Raw genomic sequence first — 20,141 nt, forward strand, 5'->3', positions numbered from 1 at the left:
AGACTTTGAGCCTCTTTTTGATGGGACCACTAGGCACCACTCCTTCATAGACCACAGAGCGAGTTGGAGCATAGACCTGTAGAAGTGAACTGAAGTAAATTGTTGCGGTTCCATTGGCTGGCCTGAATGCCAGAGTCAAAGCCTTGAATTTGATGCGGGCAGCTACAGGTAGCCAGTGGAGTGAAATGAAGAGTGGAGTGACATGAGCCCTTTTTGGCTAATTGAAGACAGACATGCTGCTGCATTTTGGACCACCAACAGTGGCTTAACTGTGTTATTTGGGAGGCCAGCCAACAAAGCAATAAAGTAATCTAGTCTTGAAATGACCAGAGCTTGGACCAGGAGCTGTGCAGCATATTCAGACCAAAAAGGTCTATTTTTCCTTATGTTATAAAGCACAAATCTACAAGACCGTGTGGTAGATGAGATGTGGGCAATAAAATTAAGCTGGTCATCTACCACCACTCCCAGGTTCTGGTTGGTGTTAGTGTAGATGGACCAAGATGAATAGTTAGATTGTGGTTCAACAGATGGGTTGGCTGGGATCACCAGGAATTCTGTCTTGGCAAAGATGAGCTGAATGTGTAGTTCCTTCATCCAGGCCGAAATATCAGAGAGATGCCTCATGGGGGCAGCCATGTTAGTGTCACATGACCAGCTGAACACTACTTGCTTAATCTCTGTAAATGCCCTGTTATTGGATACTTTCATTCGTTGATCAATCTAATCTTGTTTTACCTTGAATAGTGAATATCTACAATGGCACTGGTAACAGAAACTACAATGTTTGAATGATGCAGCATCCAGGCCACTAGGTGTCAGTATACGCTACTGTAAGTCACTTTGACATACTTAAAAATATTACTGAGTGCACCTTTAAGAGAAATACTTACTATTCAAAAGATTTTCCTGTTGTAACTTTACTGCCTTCATGTGCTATCAGAATTTTTCTACTTGCCACTTCTGGAGTGGTAATTACGAGTACGTCAAATACAAGCTATTTTCACAGTGTAAAAATGTACAACATGCATAGAATGGTTGCTGATATACTATATATAAATGAATATGACCAAAACGGCAAGTACTAACAATTAGCTGTATTTCGAAATAATTTATAAAACCTGTCATTCACTACAGATCTGTACTCTCCTTGGACATTTTGAAAGTTTAGGACTCCTCCCATCTCGACAACTCATGTATCATCTAGAATTCCGAGTTTCCCACTTGAACTACTGACTTCGCTGGGACATTCATGTGCTCGGAACTCGTAATTAAGATTGAATTAAGATTTAACAAACTTAAAAGTTAGATTTCTTAATAAACAACAAAGACATATTCCATTGCCTTTTTTACTCTATACGAAGGATGGCAAAAATGGTAAATGGCACTGCAGATTCCATGAATGAAAAAAACAATCAGTTTGATATGTATTGTTACCTTTTATATATCTGTCAGGTCATTTCTCAACCAGAGCTGAAAAAAGAGAGCACATTCGTACCTAGGGAAAAAAGGCCTTGAAATCTGTATGCATTATTTTGTGTATTTGCTCATGTTTGCATGTGTGTTTGTATATCTTCATAAATGTTTGAATTGTTTTTGCATGCTGTGTCCAGGCTGGGATCTAGCAATAGCCTTTTAATTCCATTAGTGAAGGAAGGAAATTTGCACACAGAGTAAAAGGACCTCCATCAATGTGTCATATCTGTTATATTACCAACCTCTGGCATTCCCCATGATACACACAGTTTCAATAGGCTTCCAGCTGTCATTTAGGCCATTAATTTAGTCACAAAATATCATACTTTTCTTCTCTCACTAAAGAAATGGCTCCCTCATGACAGTTACATTTAGTCCTCAGCTTCACACTTACTCTTGGATCACTTCTGCACATACTGATCATAGCAGAGATGCAAATGCAATACATTAGTAATGCATTACTAGCCTGACTTTTTGTACAAAAAATGGTAGATGATAATAATTTAAATACATGAAAGGCACTTAATGGTATTTACACTCACCTAAAGGATTATTAGGAACACCTGTTCAATTTCTCATTAATGCAATTATCTAATCAACCAATCACATGGCAGTTGCTTCAATGCATTTAGGGGTGTGGTCCTGGTCAAGACAATCTCCTGAGCTCCACACTGAATGTCAGAATGGGAAAGAAAAGTGATTTAAGCAATTTTGAGCGTGGCATGGTTGTTGGTGCCAGACGGGCCGGTCTGAGTATTTCACAATCTGCTCAGTTACTGGGATTTTCATGCACAACCATTTCTAGGGTTTACAAAGAATGGTGTGAAAAGGGAAAAACATCCAGTATGCGGCAGTCCTGTGGCGAAAATGCCTTGTTGATGCTAGAGGTCAGAGGAGAATGGGCCGACTGATTCAAGCTGATAGAAGAGCAACTTTGCCTGAAATAACCACTCGTTACAACTGAGGTATGCAGCAAACATTTGTGAAGCCACAACACGCACAACCTTGAGGCGGATGGGCTACAACAGCAGAAGACCCCACCGGGTACCACTCATCTCCACTACAAATAGGAAAAAGAGGCTACAATTTGCAAGAGCTCACCAAAATTGGACAGTTGAAGACTGGAAAAATGTTGCCTGGTCTGATGAGTCTCGATTTCTGTTGAGACATTCAGATGGTAGAGTCAGAATTTGGCGTAAACAGAATGAGAACATGGATCCATCATGCCTTGTTACCACTGTGCAGGCTGGTGGTGGTGGTGTAATGGTGTGGGGGATGTTTTCTTGGCACACTTTAGGCCCCTTAGTGCCAATTGGGCATCGTTTAAATGTCACGGCCTACCTGAGCATTGTTTCTGACCATGTCCATCCCTTTATGGCCACCATGTACCCATCCTCTGATGGCTACTTCCAGCAGGATAATGCACCATGTCACAAAGCTCGAATCATTTCAAATTGGTTTCTTGAACATGACAATGAGTTCACTGTACTAAAATGGCCCCCACAGTCACCAGATCTCAACCCAATAGAGCATCTTTGGGATGTGGTGGAACGGGAGCTTCGTGCCCAGGATGTGCATCCCACAAATCTCCATCAACTGCAAGATGCTATCCTATCAATATGGGCCAACATTTCTAAAGAATGCTTTCAGCACCTTGTTGAATCAATGCCACGTAGAATTAAGTCAGTTCTGAAGGCGAAAGGGGGTCAAACACAGTATTAGTATGGTGTTCCTAATAATCCTTTAGGTGAGTGTATACAGCTTTGGAATAGGACATAATGCACCTGCTCTTGTCAGGAGCTACAGTGCAGTGGTTCACGCCTCACCATATTCCAGGGCCTCACCATATTCCACGTTATGTATTGAGACACTGAAGCCCTAGGCATTACTTTCTCTGGCATCGCCATATGAGGCCAAATGGTGGTTTCCCCCCTATTAAGGATTCCTGTCCCCTCATTGAGAGATTCCATATTTAGCATATTTTGACCAAGGCAGTTTCACTGGGTATTATAATAGGCAGTGGAAGCTGGAAGAGGCATATCTCATCATGTGCTCCTCTCTTAAGGGTCAGGGTCTCGGTGGGGGTTGTCCCACTCTCCTCCAGGCAGGAATGTCAACAACCCTTCCTGCAGAGAAAGTGAAAGCAAGAGAGAGATAGAAGGACACAGAAAGATAGTTACAGAGGGACACAGAAGCAAGATAGAAGATAGATGAGAGGTGAAAGTGTCTGCTATTTTATTCTTTCCATTAGACTGAAAAGTGTTGTAAGCAAGACCTTGAGCCTCATTACATTCTTTATCATGAGCAGGTGAATTCTCTATCTACACTGGTTGAGGCAGATACATTCACTCAGCTGAGATGAAACACAGTAGCTGCCTACAGAGGCAGTGCACTAAGTGATTATTTTATTTACTGAGATAATAACCTCTGCGCTTTTGCCAATGGAGAGAGTTTAACGGTCAACTAGCATGTTACTACAGTAAGTCGCCGTTTGCAGATACCGCACAAATGAATGGGGAGAGCCGTTAACTGACACGTCACAAAATTGTCCATGACTTCTCTAGCAACTTTATCATAGTAAACTCCACATATATTTCACTCCAAAAGGTTTGTTTAGTGTAAAAGAAGTTGACAGACAGGCAGTTAATTTTTAAATGATGAGCTGTTTCCTCACAAAAGCAGTTTATTCAACACACTAAAGCATCTCCTCCATAGAACTTCAGTAAACTACAACAACAAAAAAAAAACATATTGTCTCCTCACCAGTGTAGCACCAAAAGAATGTTTATGGGACCACCATGTTATGCTATTTTATGCTAGTTTGTAGGCTCACCTCTGTGGAAGGGTTCTGGCGCACTCCGATGCAAAAGCTTTTTTTAATTTTATTTTTTTATGGAATAGTTCACCCAAAAATTACAATTCTCTCATCATTTACTCATCGTTATGCCATTCTTTCTTCTATGGAACAAAAACAAAGATCTTTGAAGGATATATTGTGAGTTTTTGTACCTCCGAGACAAGTCAATGCGGTCCAAAATATTCAATCTTAAAAAAAGACATAAAGGCAGCATAAAGGTAATCCATAAGACTCAAGAGGTTTAATCCATGTCCTATGAAACTATATGATCATTTCTGGATGAGAAACACACCAAAATGCAACTCCTTTTTCACTATAAATCTGGATATCTGCAGTCTCCTTGGCTTGTTCTCGAGAGAAGCTTGATAATACTTCCATGCACACAGTGCATTTACTGGATGTGTATTTGCGCAGAGCTGCTGACTACAGTCACCCATGGTTTCATGATACTTATCTTAGGATGCTGCCTGAGAAGGCAGCTGTCTATGTAAGCAGTAGACAGCAAGGCAGCTCACTAGGTTTTGGAAGAGAGCTAGTATGTGAACAAGCTTTTAAGTTTAGCAGCATCAGCAACATTCTCATAATGTAATTTAATGGATACCTTTAAAATGCTTGATTGCGTGTTGGAAGAACTATTTTAAGAGAACCTGTGGTTGATAGGAGACCTGGATAAAACCTGGACCCATTTTGGTCAGGGACAGGGTTTCAGATACTGTATTATTAAATCAAAAGTGATAAGCAATAGCTTTGCTACAAATGGCAAAACTATTATCTTAACTACATTTCTGAGTAGCTGTATACTGTAAAATTGTATACTGTATTGCACTATACTGTACTATCCCTTACTAAAGCAATGTAAACTAGCTGCAAACTTCCCGCAAATTTGCCACACGTTAAATTGATTACCACCATCTCTGCACAATATGCAGCTGTTTGTTAAAGAAGTTTTGCATGACCTTTGAGTTTATCGATAACAGGATGTTAGCATTAGATTAAGGACAGATATGCTATCTGAATCCAGATGAGTGAATGATTAAAGATGCAAAATCTTCTGAGGCAGAGAAGACAGCATTGTGTAATGGAGTTGTGCATGCGAAAGTGAAATGGATGTATTATATAAAGTTGAAGTCAGAAGTTCACATACAGCTGAAGTCAGAAGTTTATATACACTGATGTTGAAGCCATTAAAATTCATTTTTTTTAGCCAGTCCACAGATATCATATTAGCAAACTATAGTTTTGGCAAGATGTTTTGGACATCTGCTTTGTGCTTTGTTGTCTGACAGTGGGTCAGAAGTTTACATACAGTAAGTTAACTGTGCTTTTAAGCAGCTTGCCAAATTCCAGAAAATTATGTCAAGCCTTTAGGCAATTAGCCAGTTAGCTTCTGATAGGCTAATTGGATAATTGTAGTCAATTTGTGGTGTACCTGTGGATGTATTTTAAGGCCTTCCTTCAAACTCAGTGCTTATTTGATTCACATCATGGGAAAATCAAAAGAAATCAGCCAAGACCTCAGAAAACATTTTTGGACCTCCACAAGTCTGGTTCATCCTTGGAAGCAATTTCCAAATGCCTGAAGGTACCACGTTCATCTGTATAAATAATAGTATGCAAGTATAAACACCATGGGACATGCAGCCATCATACCGCTCAGGAAGGAGACGCATTCTGTCTCCTAGAGATTAACATAGTTTGGTGCGAAAAGTGCATATAAATCCCAGAACAACAGGGCCCAAAGTACCTCCTGCTGAAAAGTCTCTACCTATTTGCTTACCTGACTGTCCAAGAGTATTGAAATTTCTCTCCAACCCTTCTCTTTCTCCACCCGGTTGTGTTACAGTTCAGATGAAACATCAAATAGGCACTGGTGCTCTTGCCCATGTTTCACGAATTCTTTCCTCCATTTCTTCGGTCCAGTGAGACTTTCTTGATTCCGCAGCCATGTTAGTTGATGTTCTGTTGCAGGTACATCAGGACTCCTCCCACTGAAACTTCCCGTGCCCTGTTTCTTGCTCTGTCATTGGCTGTAGTTCAACGCTGCAGTTGTATTCAGTCAAAACACATTTCACATTGTGTGCTTTGGAGTCACAGACAGGTCCAGATAATTAACGTTCTAGATATCTCACTGACATCGGAGACGCATTGGTGCTTCTGTCAAATTCGATAATTCATACATTGCGATTGTTGTTCACGGGAGCGATCTCCGATTTGCCTATGATTTCGGGCTTTTGTCGGCGATCTCCACAAAACTGTCGGCGAGTGAAAATCGTGCCTAAAATCCTGTAGTGTATGCAAATTTCTGACTTCAACTGTACATTATGCTGAGAAGGGAAAAGGATAAAGAGGCAAAAAAGACAAGGAGCTTTTCTTACTGTTGTATGGTCAAGGAGAGAAGAAAGTTACCAGTGCACTCTTCGTTATTTCACATGCGCTGTCAACAAGAGGCAATTTAATCTGTCATGTTCAACGTGTTTGCTGCAGGCTGAACACATCATTGTTGTTATTATTTAATCACATGTGAAAAGTTTGTGAAGGAAAGAGATGTCAAGAAAGAGAAACTATAGAGACACTCAGGCAACATAGTTTTGTATTTATTTTATATTTTCTCTTCCTCAATTCCTTCTCTAGTTTAAATTCTGACAAGCCTGTTGTCCTAAGGCTAAGTAGGCATAGTAAGGCACAGCATTGATGCGAGCAGATGCAGAAGCATCATGCACATTCAAACAGATTTGGGAGCCAAGTTTATTTTAAATTAAACATTGTACCATTGATAATTAATTTACATGATTATTGTAGCTAAAAATGCTGTGGCGGAAATCAGCCAATCAGCAATCATGTTGGCCTTGAGCAGATCTTTTCCTTTTAATTGAAACTTGCATAATCATCCACCCAGCATCATGCTGCTTGAAATTCAAGGATTTATTTTACCATGAAACTCAAAATGAGCCATTATCAAAATGTCAAAGCTGGGCTTTCCAATGAAAATCCATAGTCATCACTGGCTGCTAAATTATTATTTATTTTAATTTTTTTTGCTTGTTAAAAAAACAGTATTAAATATAAAAATGACTATTTAGTTCAAGATTTTAACCCAGATCACATTTCACAACATAATTAAATAAACAGCTTACTATTTATAGAAGAACGATTACATTTTACTATTAAGTAGTAATGTCTTATCTCACCTATAGATCACCAAGTAAACCAGGACTGCCATTGGTACCGCCTAAAACATTTGATGTATTTACATGTGTTTATGGTCTGACACTTGTCTTGTCCTAAGATTGTCATGTTTACTTCTAGAGTCAGCCATGGTTTTCTTTGAGAAAACGAGGAGATTGAAAGACATAAACCAGTCTGATATCATAACTAAATAAACAAATTTACAGCATTGCTATTTTATTTTCTAAAATGCAGTTCAAGCAATATATTTATGCTTTGACTCACAATAGCATTTATATCTGAGACTCAATTAAACAACTTTAATTGTAGTGACATAAGCAACTGGTTTTCCATTATAAACATTTTACAGAGGCACATTTAGGGAAATCATAACTTCATTGTTCAATGATGGACTGTACCATCTTTGAAATTGAATAACAAAACATCAATTTAATAGCTATACCACGCTTAGACAGGCTTTAAAATGATGACATGAATATATATATTCTGGCACTGATTTGAATGTGTGAAATCAGCACTCCATATGTTTCCTATTTTAAGAATCAACTTGACTTATTAGCATAATCCATCTACAACGAAGATTCACTCAAATTGAGACTGGCATGTTATTTTTCTTCTTACCGTTGAAGTGGACATGCCTAGACCTATCCTGCCTGTTTAAAATCAATATTTTGCCTATTTAGCACCTACAAGCCTCTAAGAGTTTAGATGGAGGCACTAGCTGTCAATGTCCTGTCTCTCTGTCAGTCTGGGTTTTTGTCTGACAGGACAGTGGCATTCTCATCCCATGTCTGTCTTGTGTTTCGTTGTCTGTCTTTGTGTGAGTGCATGGTTTTGGCTGTATTACCTGCTGTGCGCTCTTCGGTCTGTCTTGTTTCATGTCGGGAGCATGGTGTCTGGATCCTGACTTTCTCTCTGGTTCTGTTTCGGTCTGTGTCGGGATCCGGACACTTTTGCTCCATGTCTGCCTGTTATTGACATGAGTGCATTGTGCTTATTTAATCTTGGCAGCATGTACTCACATCAGTAGTTGTGATATATACGTCAATATGTCTGTCTCTAATGATCACGGGTGTGCCGCATTGCACTGCGCGCCCGGGTTTTGAGCTTCTTGTTGTGCTGAGGTTCGGTCACTTCGGTCTAAGGTGTTGGGTGTGTGTGTGTGTGTGTGGCCGAACTCTCGCACAGGTGGCCTGTCTTCTTTTTGTCGCCTGTTGCATGCATCACGTGGCGTTTGCCTCACGATGTAGGCTCAGGTTTCGTTTAGTGTGAAAATGCGTGGCATCGCCTTGTTTTGCGTTGCTACGCATTCTCTCGTATTGTTTGTTGGTTTACATGGGTGTATACTGCCTTATTGTCTTGCCGATGTGCCCACATGGCTTTGCAGTGTTGCCAACAATTTTCAATGGAAAGTAGCTAAATCCTGCTCGAAAAGTAGCTAAATGTCGCCAGATGACGTCATGCGTCATTAGCATATTAATGACGTCATCGCGTCGTATTTGCATTCTGCCTAATTTGTAGGTACTGTAGCCTACTTTAGTTTATAATAACGGTTATCTCCCCTAAACCGTGCTCATTCTGTTTTTATATAAGTATATAGCCGAAAAACGGTCAAATTAAATGTTTTGAATTAAAACAAAGGAGAAGGCAGCTGCTATGTGATCACTGATTGGTTCCTGCTAACACAGCGTGCACATGCGCAGCTCATTCATGTCTATGTCCGCTGGCGTGCAGTCAACGGAATGTGCTGCTGCTATCAGCCGCTCACTGAACAGAGCAGACGCAGCGGGGAAGTAAGACCTCACGCTTGCAGTACTGGCGATATTTGGAATTTGGAAAGTTGCTAAGGTTTGTCCAAAAAGTCGCTAGATTTGTCGCTAGTCGCTTTTTTAAAAAAATGTCGCTAAAGGGGTCTGAAAAATCGCTAAAAATAGCGACAAAGTCGCTAAGTTGGCAACAATGTGGCTTTGTTTTGTTTCTGTATCGCTGTGTGTCTCTATGTCTTGCGTCATTCTCCGCCTCCTTGTTTGCCAATTATTAGTTTATTAGTCACACCTGCCCCGTTTTGTTAGCCTGTTGATTTCTCTCCTTATTTTAGTCTCCTGTTTTCTGTCCAGTGCTAGTTCATCTTGTTTTCCATTTGGTCTAGTTGGTTGGTCCTGTTTTTGTATTTTAGGTCATGTTCACAATCCCTTCCCTGTCTGGTCGGTCATGTTGTCCTGTTTCCCCTATTCCAGCCTGGATTACTTTTTCACCTTCGGGGTAGTTCTCATTTATTGCTTTTCCCATTGTGGGAGTTTGTGTTTGCTTTTGTTATTGTACAAATACATTTCCTTATTTTTAACTCCACGTTTGGGGTCCTGAGCTTGTATCAATGACCACCAAATCTTGACACTAGATATCAAAATACTAAAAAGCCTACGGTCTTCTTTTAGGCTAGTACACAACTAGATTATGTTAGAAGAAATGCAAACATTGTTGTGTTTCAGAACTGTCCTTGAAGTGACAACCTCAATGAACTGTAAGAAATACTCTGCATACTATTTGTCTGGGTGCTGTGCACTTACTGCTGAATTCTACAAGGTGGTTACATGTTGTTAATTAAATTACATGTAAAAGAGAAATAAAAATAATGGGGTCTTAACATTTTGTAGACTGAACAAATTTTATGCATTACAGGGAATATGCAGAATGACAAATTCGGTAACATATATTTTTTTCATTCAATGAAAATGAATGATGACTGGTGTTCCACAGAAGAAAGTCATACAGGTTTGGAATGACATAGAGTTGACTAAATAATGAAAATTTCATTTTTTGTCAGTAAACTATTTCTTTAAAAGGTTAAAGGAATATTCCGGGTTAAGCTCAATTGTCAGCATTTGTGGCATAATGTTGATTACCACAAAAATTATTTAAACATTCCCTCCTTTCCCTCAAGGTTACAGTGAGGCACTTAATATGGAAGTGAATGGGGCCAATTTTTGGAGGGTTTAAGTCCTTGCATTAATTCTTTTGTTAAAACTCCTGTATTATTTGAGCTTTAAAGTTGTTTAAATTATAATTTTTCCAGTCATTTTACAGCAGGGTTCCTTAATAGGCAACCCGCGGGCCACATCCGGCCCACGAGAATAAATATTTAGCCCGTGCTTAAAGTCTGTTCACACCAAATCCATGACGATTATATGAAACAAACTTCCAACGAAAGGTCTACACCAAGGGTCGAAAACCTATGGCATGTTTGCCAGCATTGGCATGCAGAACGATAATCACTGGCACAACAGCAACAACGAGAGAGGAGTAGACTATTTTATTCATATGCACCTACATTCTAATCTATATCTTGATGTTATCCTTCCTTATGATCACACAGCATGTTTTAATGAGCTGAATGGGAGGCTAAACAAAAAGTTTAAATGTGATGAGACTGCAGTATACCCAAAAGACTCGTGCAGCATGTGCAAGCCATTCACATATCGCGAGCCCACAGCGATTCACCTCTGGTTAATCGTGCGAGTAAACGTGCACATCGGCACAGCCAAATGACCTGGAAAATAAAAAAGGCACTCCATTTCAAATAGGTTGCTGACCCCTACACAGAGAGCATAAAAATAAAAATGAAAAACAATTTCCCCCCTGTACAGTAGCCGGCGCTGTTGCTGTTCTACAAACATTTATTCCAGTCTCATGCCCTCACTTCAGCTGTTAGAGATTAATATATTGAATGCTATTAAAGCATTAATTTACCTAATTTGGCATAACTGATGTTGATGCATTCTGAGGAGTAAATAATCTGTGTTTTTATGCGAGTGAAATGAGTATAGAAATCTGTCTTTCAGATGAGATGTTAAACCGAAGTCTTGACTCTCTATGGTCATTAAAAATCCCACTTCTTGAGTAGGGGTGTAACCCCAGGGTCCTGGCCAAATTTCCCCCATAGGCCTTCTCAATCATGGCCCCCTAATAATCCCCATCCATTAATTGGCTGTATCCCTCTACTCTCTCCTCTCCACCAATAGCTGGTGTGTGGTGAGCGTACTGGTCCAGGTGGATGCTGCACAGTGGTGGTTGTTGAGGAGAGTCCCCTTATACTATGTAAAGCCCTTTGAGTAACTAGAAAAGCACTAGATGAATGTAGGGAATTATTATTTTAAAGAGCTGTGTTGCATAAATATACATCCTATTTATATCTGTACATGTATTTTGTGAGTATATTACAAACGGACTTCCGAAGCTAACTACTTTTTTATAATGTCTGGATTAATGCCTAGATAATATAACAAAAGGTAAAGTGATGCAAAATCACATGGAATAGTGCACATTAAGAATTTCACTGTACAGAAAAAAATATGATGCATAGCCTAATATTAAAAATTATTTATAAGAAAGCATTGGCTCACAGTCTTTTCTTTATTGAAATTATTACAATACTTTGTTATATTATCCTTAAGAACAATAACAATATGAATAGGTCTAATAATTGAATTTGTAATTAGGGAAAGAGTAAATCCCATTAGGAGATGAGCAGGAACACTTAACTCGCATGGAGGAAATGGAGATCCAGATTGTTCATTAAAGTTTTTAGTTTTTTTGTTTCAGCAGGCAAAGTTGTGTAGTTTTGTGTATCTGTATACAAACAAAATGCTCATAATTGTTTGAATAAATAAAGCAAGCTACTAATACTGAGAAAAATAACTAATAAAAGAAAATATGAAATAATTACAAATATTTATATGTGACTTTTTAAATAATATAAACAACAATAGTAATAATAATAATAATAATAGCAGCAGCACAAAACAATTGTCATTACATCAACGGCTGTGGCCATTAACTTTGTATTGTTGACAAAATTTGGCCCTTGGTGAAAACTAATTGGGGAACCAATTAGGGTATGTTGTCAAATTGTCATGGCAATGAAGTTATAAAATTGGCTATAACTTTACACAGAAAAGGTAAGTGATTTTATGTTAACATGCAAATTGTTTACGTCTTGCGACTATACTTTTGAAATGGTAAGTATTTTAAAGTTTCTGGCTTGCTCAATTCACTTCCATTGTTAAGTGACTCACTGTAACCCAGAATTTTGCTTTCTTTTTTTTTTTTTTTTAAGAAAAGGAGGGGCAAGTCAATATAATCAATATTATGCCACAAATGCTGCCGATTTGGCTTAACTTATATTGAATCTGCAATGTGAATATCAAAAGTCAGTGTATATTCTGCAAGCCAATTTACTTGCTTATTAGAAATTCTTCTGGACACTGTGAGAGTCCATTTTTGTTACCAGGACATCCCATTATATCATCGTGTACTCTGGCTGAAAATCATATCCTCTGTACTCTTTGCCTTTTTCTCAGAAATGTGGCTCTTGATTCGAAGAGGAAAAGGATAACTAAGTCAGAGCTGCGCCTTTCATGAGCAGAGAAGACCAGACACAATATCTAGACTTTGCCTCACCTTTGTATAATCCTAAGTGAGCTCTGCTTCTATTTTTTCCTTCTCCCTCATTTAGCCTGATCCAATTTGTCTATCAAGACTGAGCTATCAAGTTTGTTTTTTTGTTTTTTATCTGTCTCCCTACTTTGTCATTTTAGTCAATCCCAATTAAACTACTTCTGTCCTAACAAGCTCTAAACTTTCTTAAAAGAATACCAGGGAATGACTTCGATTAACACTTTTAGACAGCTCTTATAGAAACCAAAAAGATCAACCCTGATCCGCAGACAAGGGCTCAACTCAACATCTGAGCAGACAAACTGAGTGAAATTTCAACAAGACATTTGATAGCTCTACCATTTATGAGAGCCAGAGACTGGGGTCTTGCTTTCTGCTCATTAACTTCAAAGGCTAATTTTTATGTGTCACAAATGATTAATATGATTTAACATTTCGAGCTGAACGTGATTGACTTGCTTAAATATGTGTAATAACATATGGAGATTACAAATGTGGTTACAAACAGGCCTGAATACAGATATATAACACAGAGTATACAGAAGCATATACATAAAAAAATCCTTTACAAAAGCATAAATAAGTAGGAACAATATGGCACAACAATGAAAGCAAATTCTTGGCCATTATTTTAAGTACAACAAAACTTGGCCCACTGGTAAAGTTCTGTTTAGCCATAAAGGTGATGATGGTTTGAAAGGTAACATGTGAAACTGAGCCAAATGTAAAAAAGAAAGAGCATAAAATTCCTTTATAGTATATTACATACAAAGTATTTTAACACACTGTTTTACTTGGTAAACATACACATCAACAGGTAACTTGAGATTAATCTGTGAATTTAACATACAATAACTTTTATTAATAAGCCATGAACAGCCATTATAGTCAATTAATATATAATTGTGAAATATATATATATATATATATATATATATATATATATATATATATATATATATATATATATATATATATATATATTATACAGTAAATACAGTAAATACATTTTTATGACATTTCTAACTCTCTGTACATAAACTAATGATCTTGTTATGCATTTTGTACTTGATGTAATAATGTTTGTTAACAGAATTCATTTGATATAAAAAATTATAATTTTCCTCTATCTTTTGAATAATAATAAAAAAAAGAGTTTGATGTACTTTGTAAACATATTGTAAGTTTCAGAACTTAATGACCAAAAATGACCATCCACTGAAACTGAAACCACTCCAATTGAAAATAGCTGTGCAATATAGTTGGATTTCAGACTGTCCAGATTTACTCACCAACAATGTTGATTTTTAGTTCAGCAACATAGCCCTCCCAGTTGCAGTGAATGATTAAGTAGAATAGATTATATTCTAAAAAAATATATATATAAAATGATTAAAAATGTAAATAAAAAACAAAATAATCATGGTCAGAAATGAAGGGGTGCTCGAAGCGAAAATGCCCCTGCAATTAAAAATGAAATATGTATTTATTTATGAGGTTTAATTTTATGGAAAGGAGGAAATACATTCAGATTGATAACTTATGTAATGAATTGATTAAACTATCTGTATAAAAGAATGACAGAATAGTTTTTAAAAGTTTAGGAAACCGTGCCTTCATAAACGCAAAAACAACTGCCCCCTGAAACTCAAATCCAGGCCTCTTTATAAAAAAAGTAAATTTCAGACACCGCATATAACTAATAATACAAGATGTGGGGTAGCAGGTGTGGCACTGCATAGCCTTCTAAAGGAGCTGAAGATTTTATTCTACCAAGGTCCCTGATCATATATTAATGTTATAGGAGATTTCAAGTGAGTGAAACCAGCATTACACCACTGTGAGGCCTCCTGTGCTGGCCAGAAATCAAAGCATGTCTTACTGTCTGAATTACTGACGAACTCCACCAGCTGGACTCATGTAGAAGTATGTCTAAACACACACACACACACACTTACTCTGACTGTAGATGTTTGCGTGAAGACATGAAAAATACATTTTAGTAAAATTAAGAAGCAATGCAAAATGGCCTGGGGAGACATGTGAAGAATGCTGGAGGGTGGATGAGTATGTGACTGAATGCTTGCATACACAGCTGTTGTCCTCCCCTCTGTGCTTTCCTCTCTGGGGTAATTACTCTGATTATAGGGAGACAGAGCTGAGAAGAGCAAATCCTCCTGTGCTCTCACACACATACACAAACACAGTCCACAGAGGTTCTGCAAAGCAGAGCTGGCAGACAATCAAAACCTTCATTACTCAGTTCTAAAACAATTTTATACGTGATCACCTTTCTTTACTTTCACCTTCATCTTAAGGGGATAAGAAGAGCAAATAGGAGTGGAGTGTATTGATCAGACAGACTTGAGACATGCCAGTGAAGGGAGAGGGAGATGGGTAGGTGACATACAAAGTGTTCAAGAGCTTTGAGATAAAAATGTATTTAAATTACGACTGACGATTTAAGTTAACTCAGTGTGATTAATTCTGTACAAAATAATGCATTCAAAAATGTACACAATAAACCATGCCCCCAACCACAATCAAGATAGATAGATAGATAGATGGTTCACCTTTATTTTTTTACGAGTTGCAGTTAGCAGGGGATAGTAAGTACAACTCCAGCAGTACAGGAAATGCCCAACTGTACAGACAACAAACCACACTTACTGACAGCACAAGATGATGATGCTGTTCTTGCGTTCAAACACAGCTGGACAAAGTGCAACTCCAAATTCAGGGGTCTCGAGATGTGTTTTTCTACTTTTAACTTGACACAGTGTCCTAAAATGTTGTGTTTAGGTTGCAAGGCATCCAGAAGCATCTGTCTGATGCATGTGTACATGGATTGTCCTTAGAAAATCTACCTGGGAGATGTTAGCAGAAAGTTGAGATTAGCATCAACTTTCCAAATGTATTGCATGTCAACTACCCATATATATAGTATGTGAAGGCAGTTGCGATTGTGCAAAAGTATGGCTGATATTTTAAAAATGTTTTTGAATCTCTGAAAAGATCTGGAACAGAGTGTGATTAATTTACAGTGGGAATGAACTGTCAGCACCTGCCAAACAACCAGGCACATGCAGATCACAGTCATTTACCGTCCAAAATATTCTGAACATATTGCACCATAACAAGCATGCTGTCACCTTCATATCCACTCACAGAACAACAACAAAAGTACAAAGTGCAGGCACACAAACACACTCTGGAGAGCTGGTCTGTTTTAAACATGCAACAGCGAGACAGAACGGAATGCTCTTTGGAAAACGGACACCACGGTCACTCACTGATCCCTGTCAAAATCAGCAGCACGTGTTCACCCTCTCCCCCCAAATCCACATAGCTTCCCTTAACTTTTATATATCCCTCACCCCTCATCACCTCTTTTGTCCCACAATCCTGTGTAAGTATCATATTGCTTTGACTGTATCCAGGTTTGTAAATGTCCAAACAAACTCAGTGGGTATGTGGGAGGTACCTGAAGAGCTAATTTTACTCTGGCCTTGTCCAATGTGAGGGGGATATGTGTTTGTGTGTGTGTGAATGCATATACTATATAAATAACAACTAAATTAAAGCTGAAGTGTGTACATTTTTCGATGTTAAATTACTTTTTCCTATTGTGCCTTTATATGCAGTCAACTATAAGATAATAGGTTTATTTATACGAAAATTGTACACACTGTGTTGAATCCACCAACCGTGTGAGTTTGAGGTGGGATTGGGGATAGCTGTTTGAAAATACTGATGATAAATTACACAATTCACTGTTAAGAGAATTAAAGGTATTATTAACCCAAAAATGAAAATTCATTCTTTCTTCTGCAGAACACAAATGGTAAAATGTTAGGCAGAAAGACACCTTCAGTCACCATTTTCTTTCATTACCTATTTTCAGTGTTGGGTAAGTTACTTAAAAATAGTAGTTTACTATAAATGACCAATTACTTAAATTTTCTTTCATTGTAATCAGATTTTTCTTTCCTGATTACATAATGGTATTGTATTTTTCTACTCAACAAATATTATATTAAATTATATTTCCTCCTTGTTAATTGTCGTTGCCACTTCAGCTGTAACAAAAAAAAAAAAAAAAAGATGTACATATGAGCATTTTCTTGTTAGAAATTAACTTTACAAAACTATTATTTTTGAAATATGTAACAAGTAATGTACTTAAAAGTAATTAAGTTAATTGAAAGTCAGTAACTGTATAACAAGAATTTAAAATGTAATATGTTACACTATTTTTGTCTAAAAGTAATTATATTACAGTAGATAATTACTTTGTAATCAGATCACACCCAACAGAGCATATTCTATGATTGTGAAGAAAAAAAGTAATCCAGGCATGGAACAACATGAGGTAATGAGAGAATTTTCATTTTTGGGTGAACTATCCCTTTTATGTAAGTGTGAGAGAGAGAATGAAAAAAGACAGACAGATATGACAGAAAATATCCCTAGTACAAAAATTTCCTGCACATCACTTTTTTTTGTCAGACACAAATCTATTCTTCAGAGCAGCACAAAATCAGGGCAAAAAGCATTCAGAACTTAACCAGCATGCATTAATGTTCCCAGACACCTTGAAAAGGGACATTTTCTAAATTGTCCTGCATATCTGCCAATGGAGCTGCAAGATGTGGATATTGGCAAATTAAACTGTTCATGTTCATTTCACATGCTGGATCACTGCTCTAACTAGCAACGAAGCTACTAAAGACATTTTCAATAACAGAATCTCTGCCCTCCATGTTGTTATTCAGTCTTAGTTAAGAGCTTTTGAAGGCTGAATGTGTTTTTCCGAGAAACTTGCAAAAAAATCTCCACACCTACATTAGCTACTGAAGCAACAACAACCAAGAACATTTGCTGAGATATTATTTGCATCAGGTATGTCATCTTTGATGGCGTTGTTACACAAAAAAGCTGCAATGCTGATCAAAAGTGGTATTTACAGTTGAGATATTTGTCACCTTATTCCACTACACTCCCAACATTTTGGACACGGTTGTTTTGTTGATAGCAAGATGAGAGACCAAAATACATGGTCAAATTGAATCGCCATATAGTGACTCATTGTTCCATCATGTCACGTATCCATTAATGTAAACTTTTGAAATGTCTTCAGTGATTGCAGGATCAATAAATCAAGCCTAATAACAGATATCACAGTACAATATACTTACGTCATTTACATCAATTTGGTAAGAAAGCCTTTGCCAAGAAAATCAATGTAAATGCTCCCCCAATCAGAATAAGCATCCTCATAATGAATAGAGTGCAACAAGAATGAAAGATTAACTTTTAAGAGCATTTTGAAATGAATAACACTTCATGCCCATAACTAGCTAAAAAAACCAAAAAGTGAATCCTGTCATCAATACTCACTCATGTAATTCCCAATCTTTTCCAGTCTTTCATCAAAAGACTTTCTTTCTGGCATGGAACACAAGAAGAGTAATGCAACTACAATGAATGAGAATCTTCAAAAATTATTCAAAAGCATCATAAAAGCATCATTAAAGTTGTCCATAAAGTACGACTTGCACTACTGTATATTCCATGTCTTGTGAAGTAATACAAGTTTAAATTTAAGTCATCATTTACAGATAATCAACGTCCAGGACGTTGTTTACCAAGTTAGTTGGTGTGTGGAATTTGAGAACCGTCAACGAATCCTTAAGACCTGTTTTCTGGACAGGATCAAACCATTAATTTTTGTGTGAACTACTCCTTTAACAGCTATAATACCAGCTAAAAATGCACGAACAGGTGCATTTACACACTGCTAAGAATTTTTGGTAAGATGGTTGCTTTTCTCCTCAAACAGGAATCTTGTGTTTCTGGGCTCCTATTCTAGTTGATTGTTACTGGAGTAAAAGCTGGACGTCTCCGACGCAGTCTTAGACATGCTACGAGAGGTCGAGCCATTAGAGGTGAGCTCTCTTAAAGGGCTGTGAACTGCCGGCCTCCCAGGTGCCCCTCTGATGCTCCCGAACGTGACCTTCTGCCCATCTCCACATGGCTGCATCACACAGGACACCGTGGTCTCCATTCGACTAGCCCTGTACAAACTAGTTTGAGTTTGTTGGTACCGGGCGGACTTGAGCTCTAGACCCTCATAGGATCCCTCAGGAACGCACGGACAACAGTGGAATGCTTGCTTGAACCCGGCACGGAACCTGTGAATGTGAAAAAATACATGGGATACATCAGAAAATAATACATCACAGCAATGGATTGTGTTCTGTGGCACAACATTTTAAACAATGATGGAATTATAGCCAATTTTACAGCAACTCCGGAAAGAGCGAAATGTGCTTTTGTGTGTGTGTGAGAGAGAGTGTGTGTGCATCAATTACAGTGTTTTCACTCCAGGTGAAATTACCTGTCATTAAGGCAGCAGTATATAATGGGGTTGTACATAGTGGAGCTCATTGCCAGCCACATGATAGTCAGATAGACCTGCTGCATGAAGGGATGCTCAGACAGGTTTGGGTAGAACTGGTGAATCAGGAAAAACACATGATAGGGGAGCCAGCAAACAGCGAAGGTACACACCACAACAATCATCATTTTCACCACCTGAGGGTAGGACATTGGAAAAAAAGAGGCATTTTCAATTTTGTGTGTAATCAATGTGTGTAATGTGTGTAAACAAAAATATATGTATTGTGAAAATACAATACATTTATTTCTGTCTTTCTAGCTGATTTACTGGGGTTTGTATTCTTCCCACATTCTACAAAAACTGGCAGAATGATGGCAGACATAATGCCTCACAGCAATTTTCTTGATAGCTTTCAGGTGCTCCATTGTCTGCAAACTACCCCCAGCAAGCAGCATTACGAACATGTCTAAATAAGGCTAAATGTATTATATAGAGAAACAATGGCTTAAAAATGTGCATTGTGCAATAGCCATTTTAAAATCCCAAAACAAGCTAAATTTAACATCAGTTATATCTTAACCTCCTGAGACCACATACGTGGACATTACGTTTTGGCTTCGCTATAGGCTATGCATAATTTCATCCATCTGTCGGTCAGTCGGTCGGTCTGCCTGTCTGTCGGTCTGTCTGACAAGGAATTGTCAAGCCAACATCAAAGTTTGTCTTGGCAAACTGTAACTATCTAGTTACTTTTGCTATTCCGTC

The 20,141-nt window shown here is 37.9% G+C and overlaps 1 protein-coding gene across 1 annotated transcript in view; it reads right to left on the reverse strand.

Moving 5' to 3' along the window:
- Window positions 1–18,782: 18,782 nt before the first annotated feature.
- The window catches only part of tacr1a (tachykinin receptor 1a), a 34,657-nt gene continuing 33,298 nt past the window's right edge, over window positions 18,783–20,141 (reverse strand). Inside the window, exons 4-5 of the mRNA XM_052106529.1 lie at window positions 19,374–19,570; window positions 18,783–19,167 (exon numbers count right to left, since the gene is read on the reverse strand). Of these exons, the coding sequence (XP_051962489.1) occupies window positions 18,837–19,167; window positions 19,374–19,570 (528 nt within the window). The 3' untranslated portion in view covers window positions 18,783–18,836. The remainder of the gene's footprint in view (window positions 19,168–19,373; window positions 19,571–20,141) is intronic.

The sequence above is a fragment of the Xyrauchen texanus genome, chromosome 3 (genome assembly GCF_025860055.1).
Source record: "Xyrauchen texanus isolate HMW12.3.18 chromosome 3, RBS_HiC_50CHRs, whole genome shotgun sequence".
Lineage (NCBI taxonomy): Eukaryota > Metazoa > Chordata > Actinopteri > Cypriniformes > Catostomidae > Xyrauchen > Xyrauchen texanus.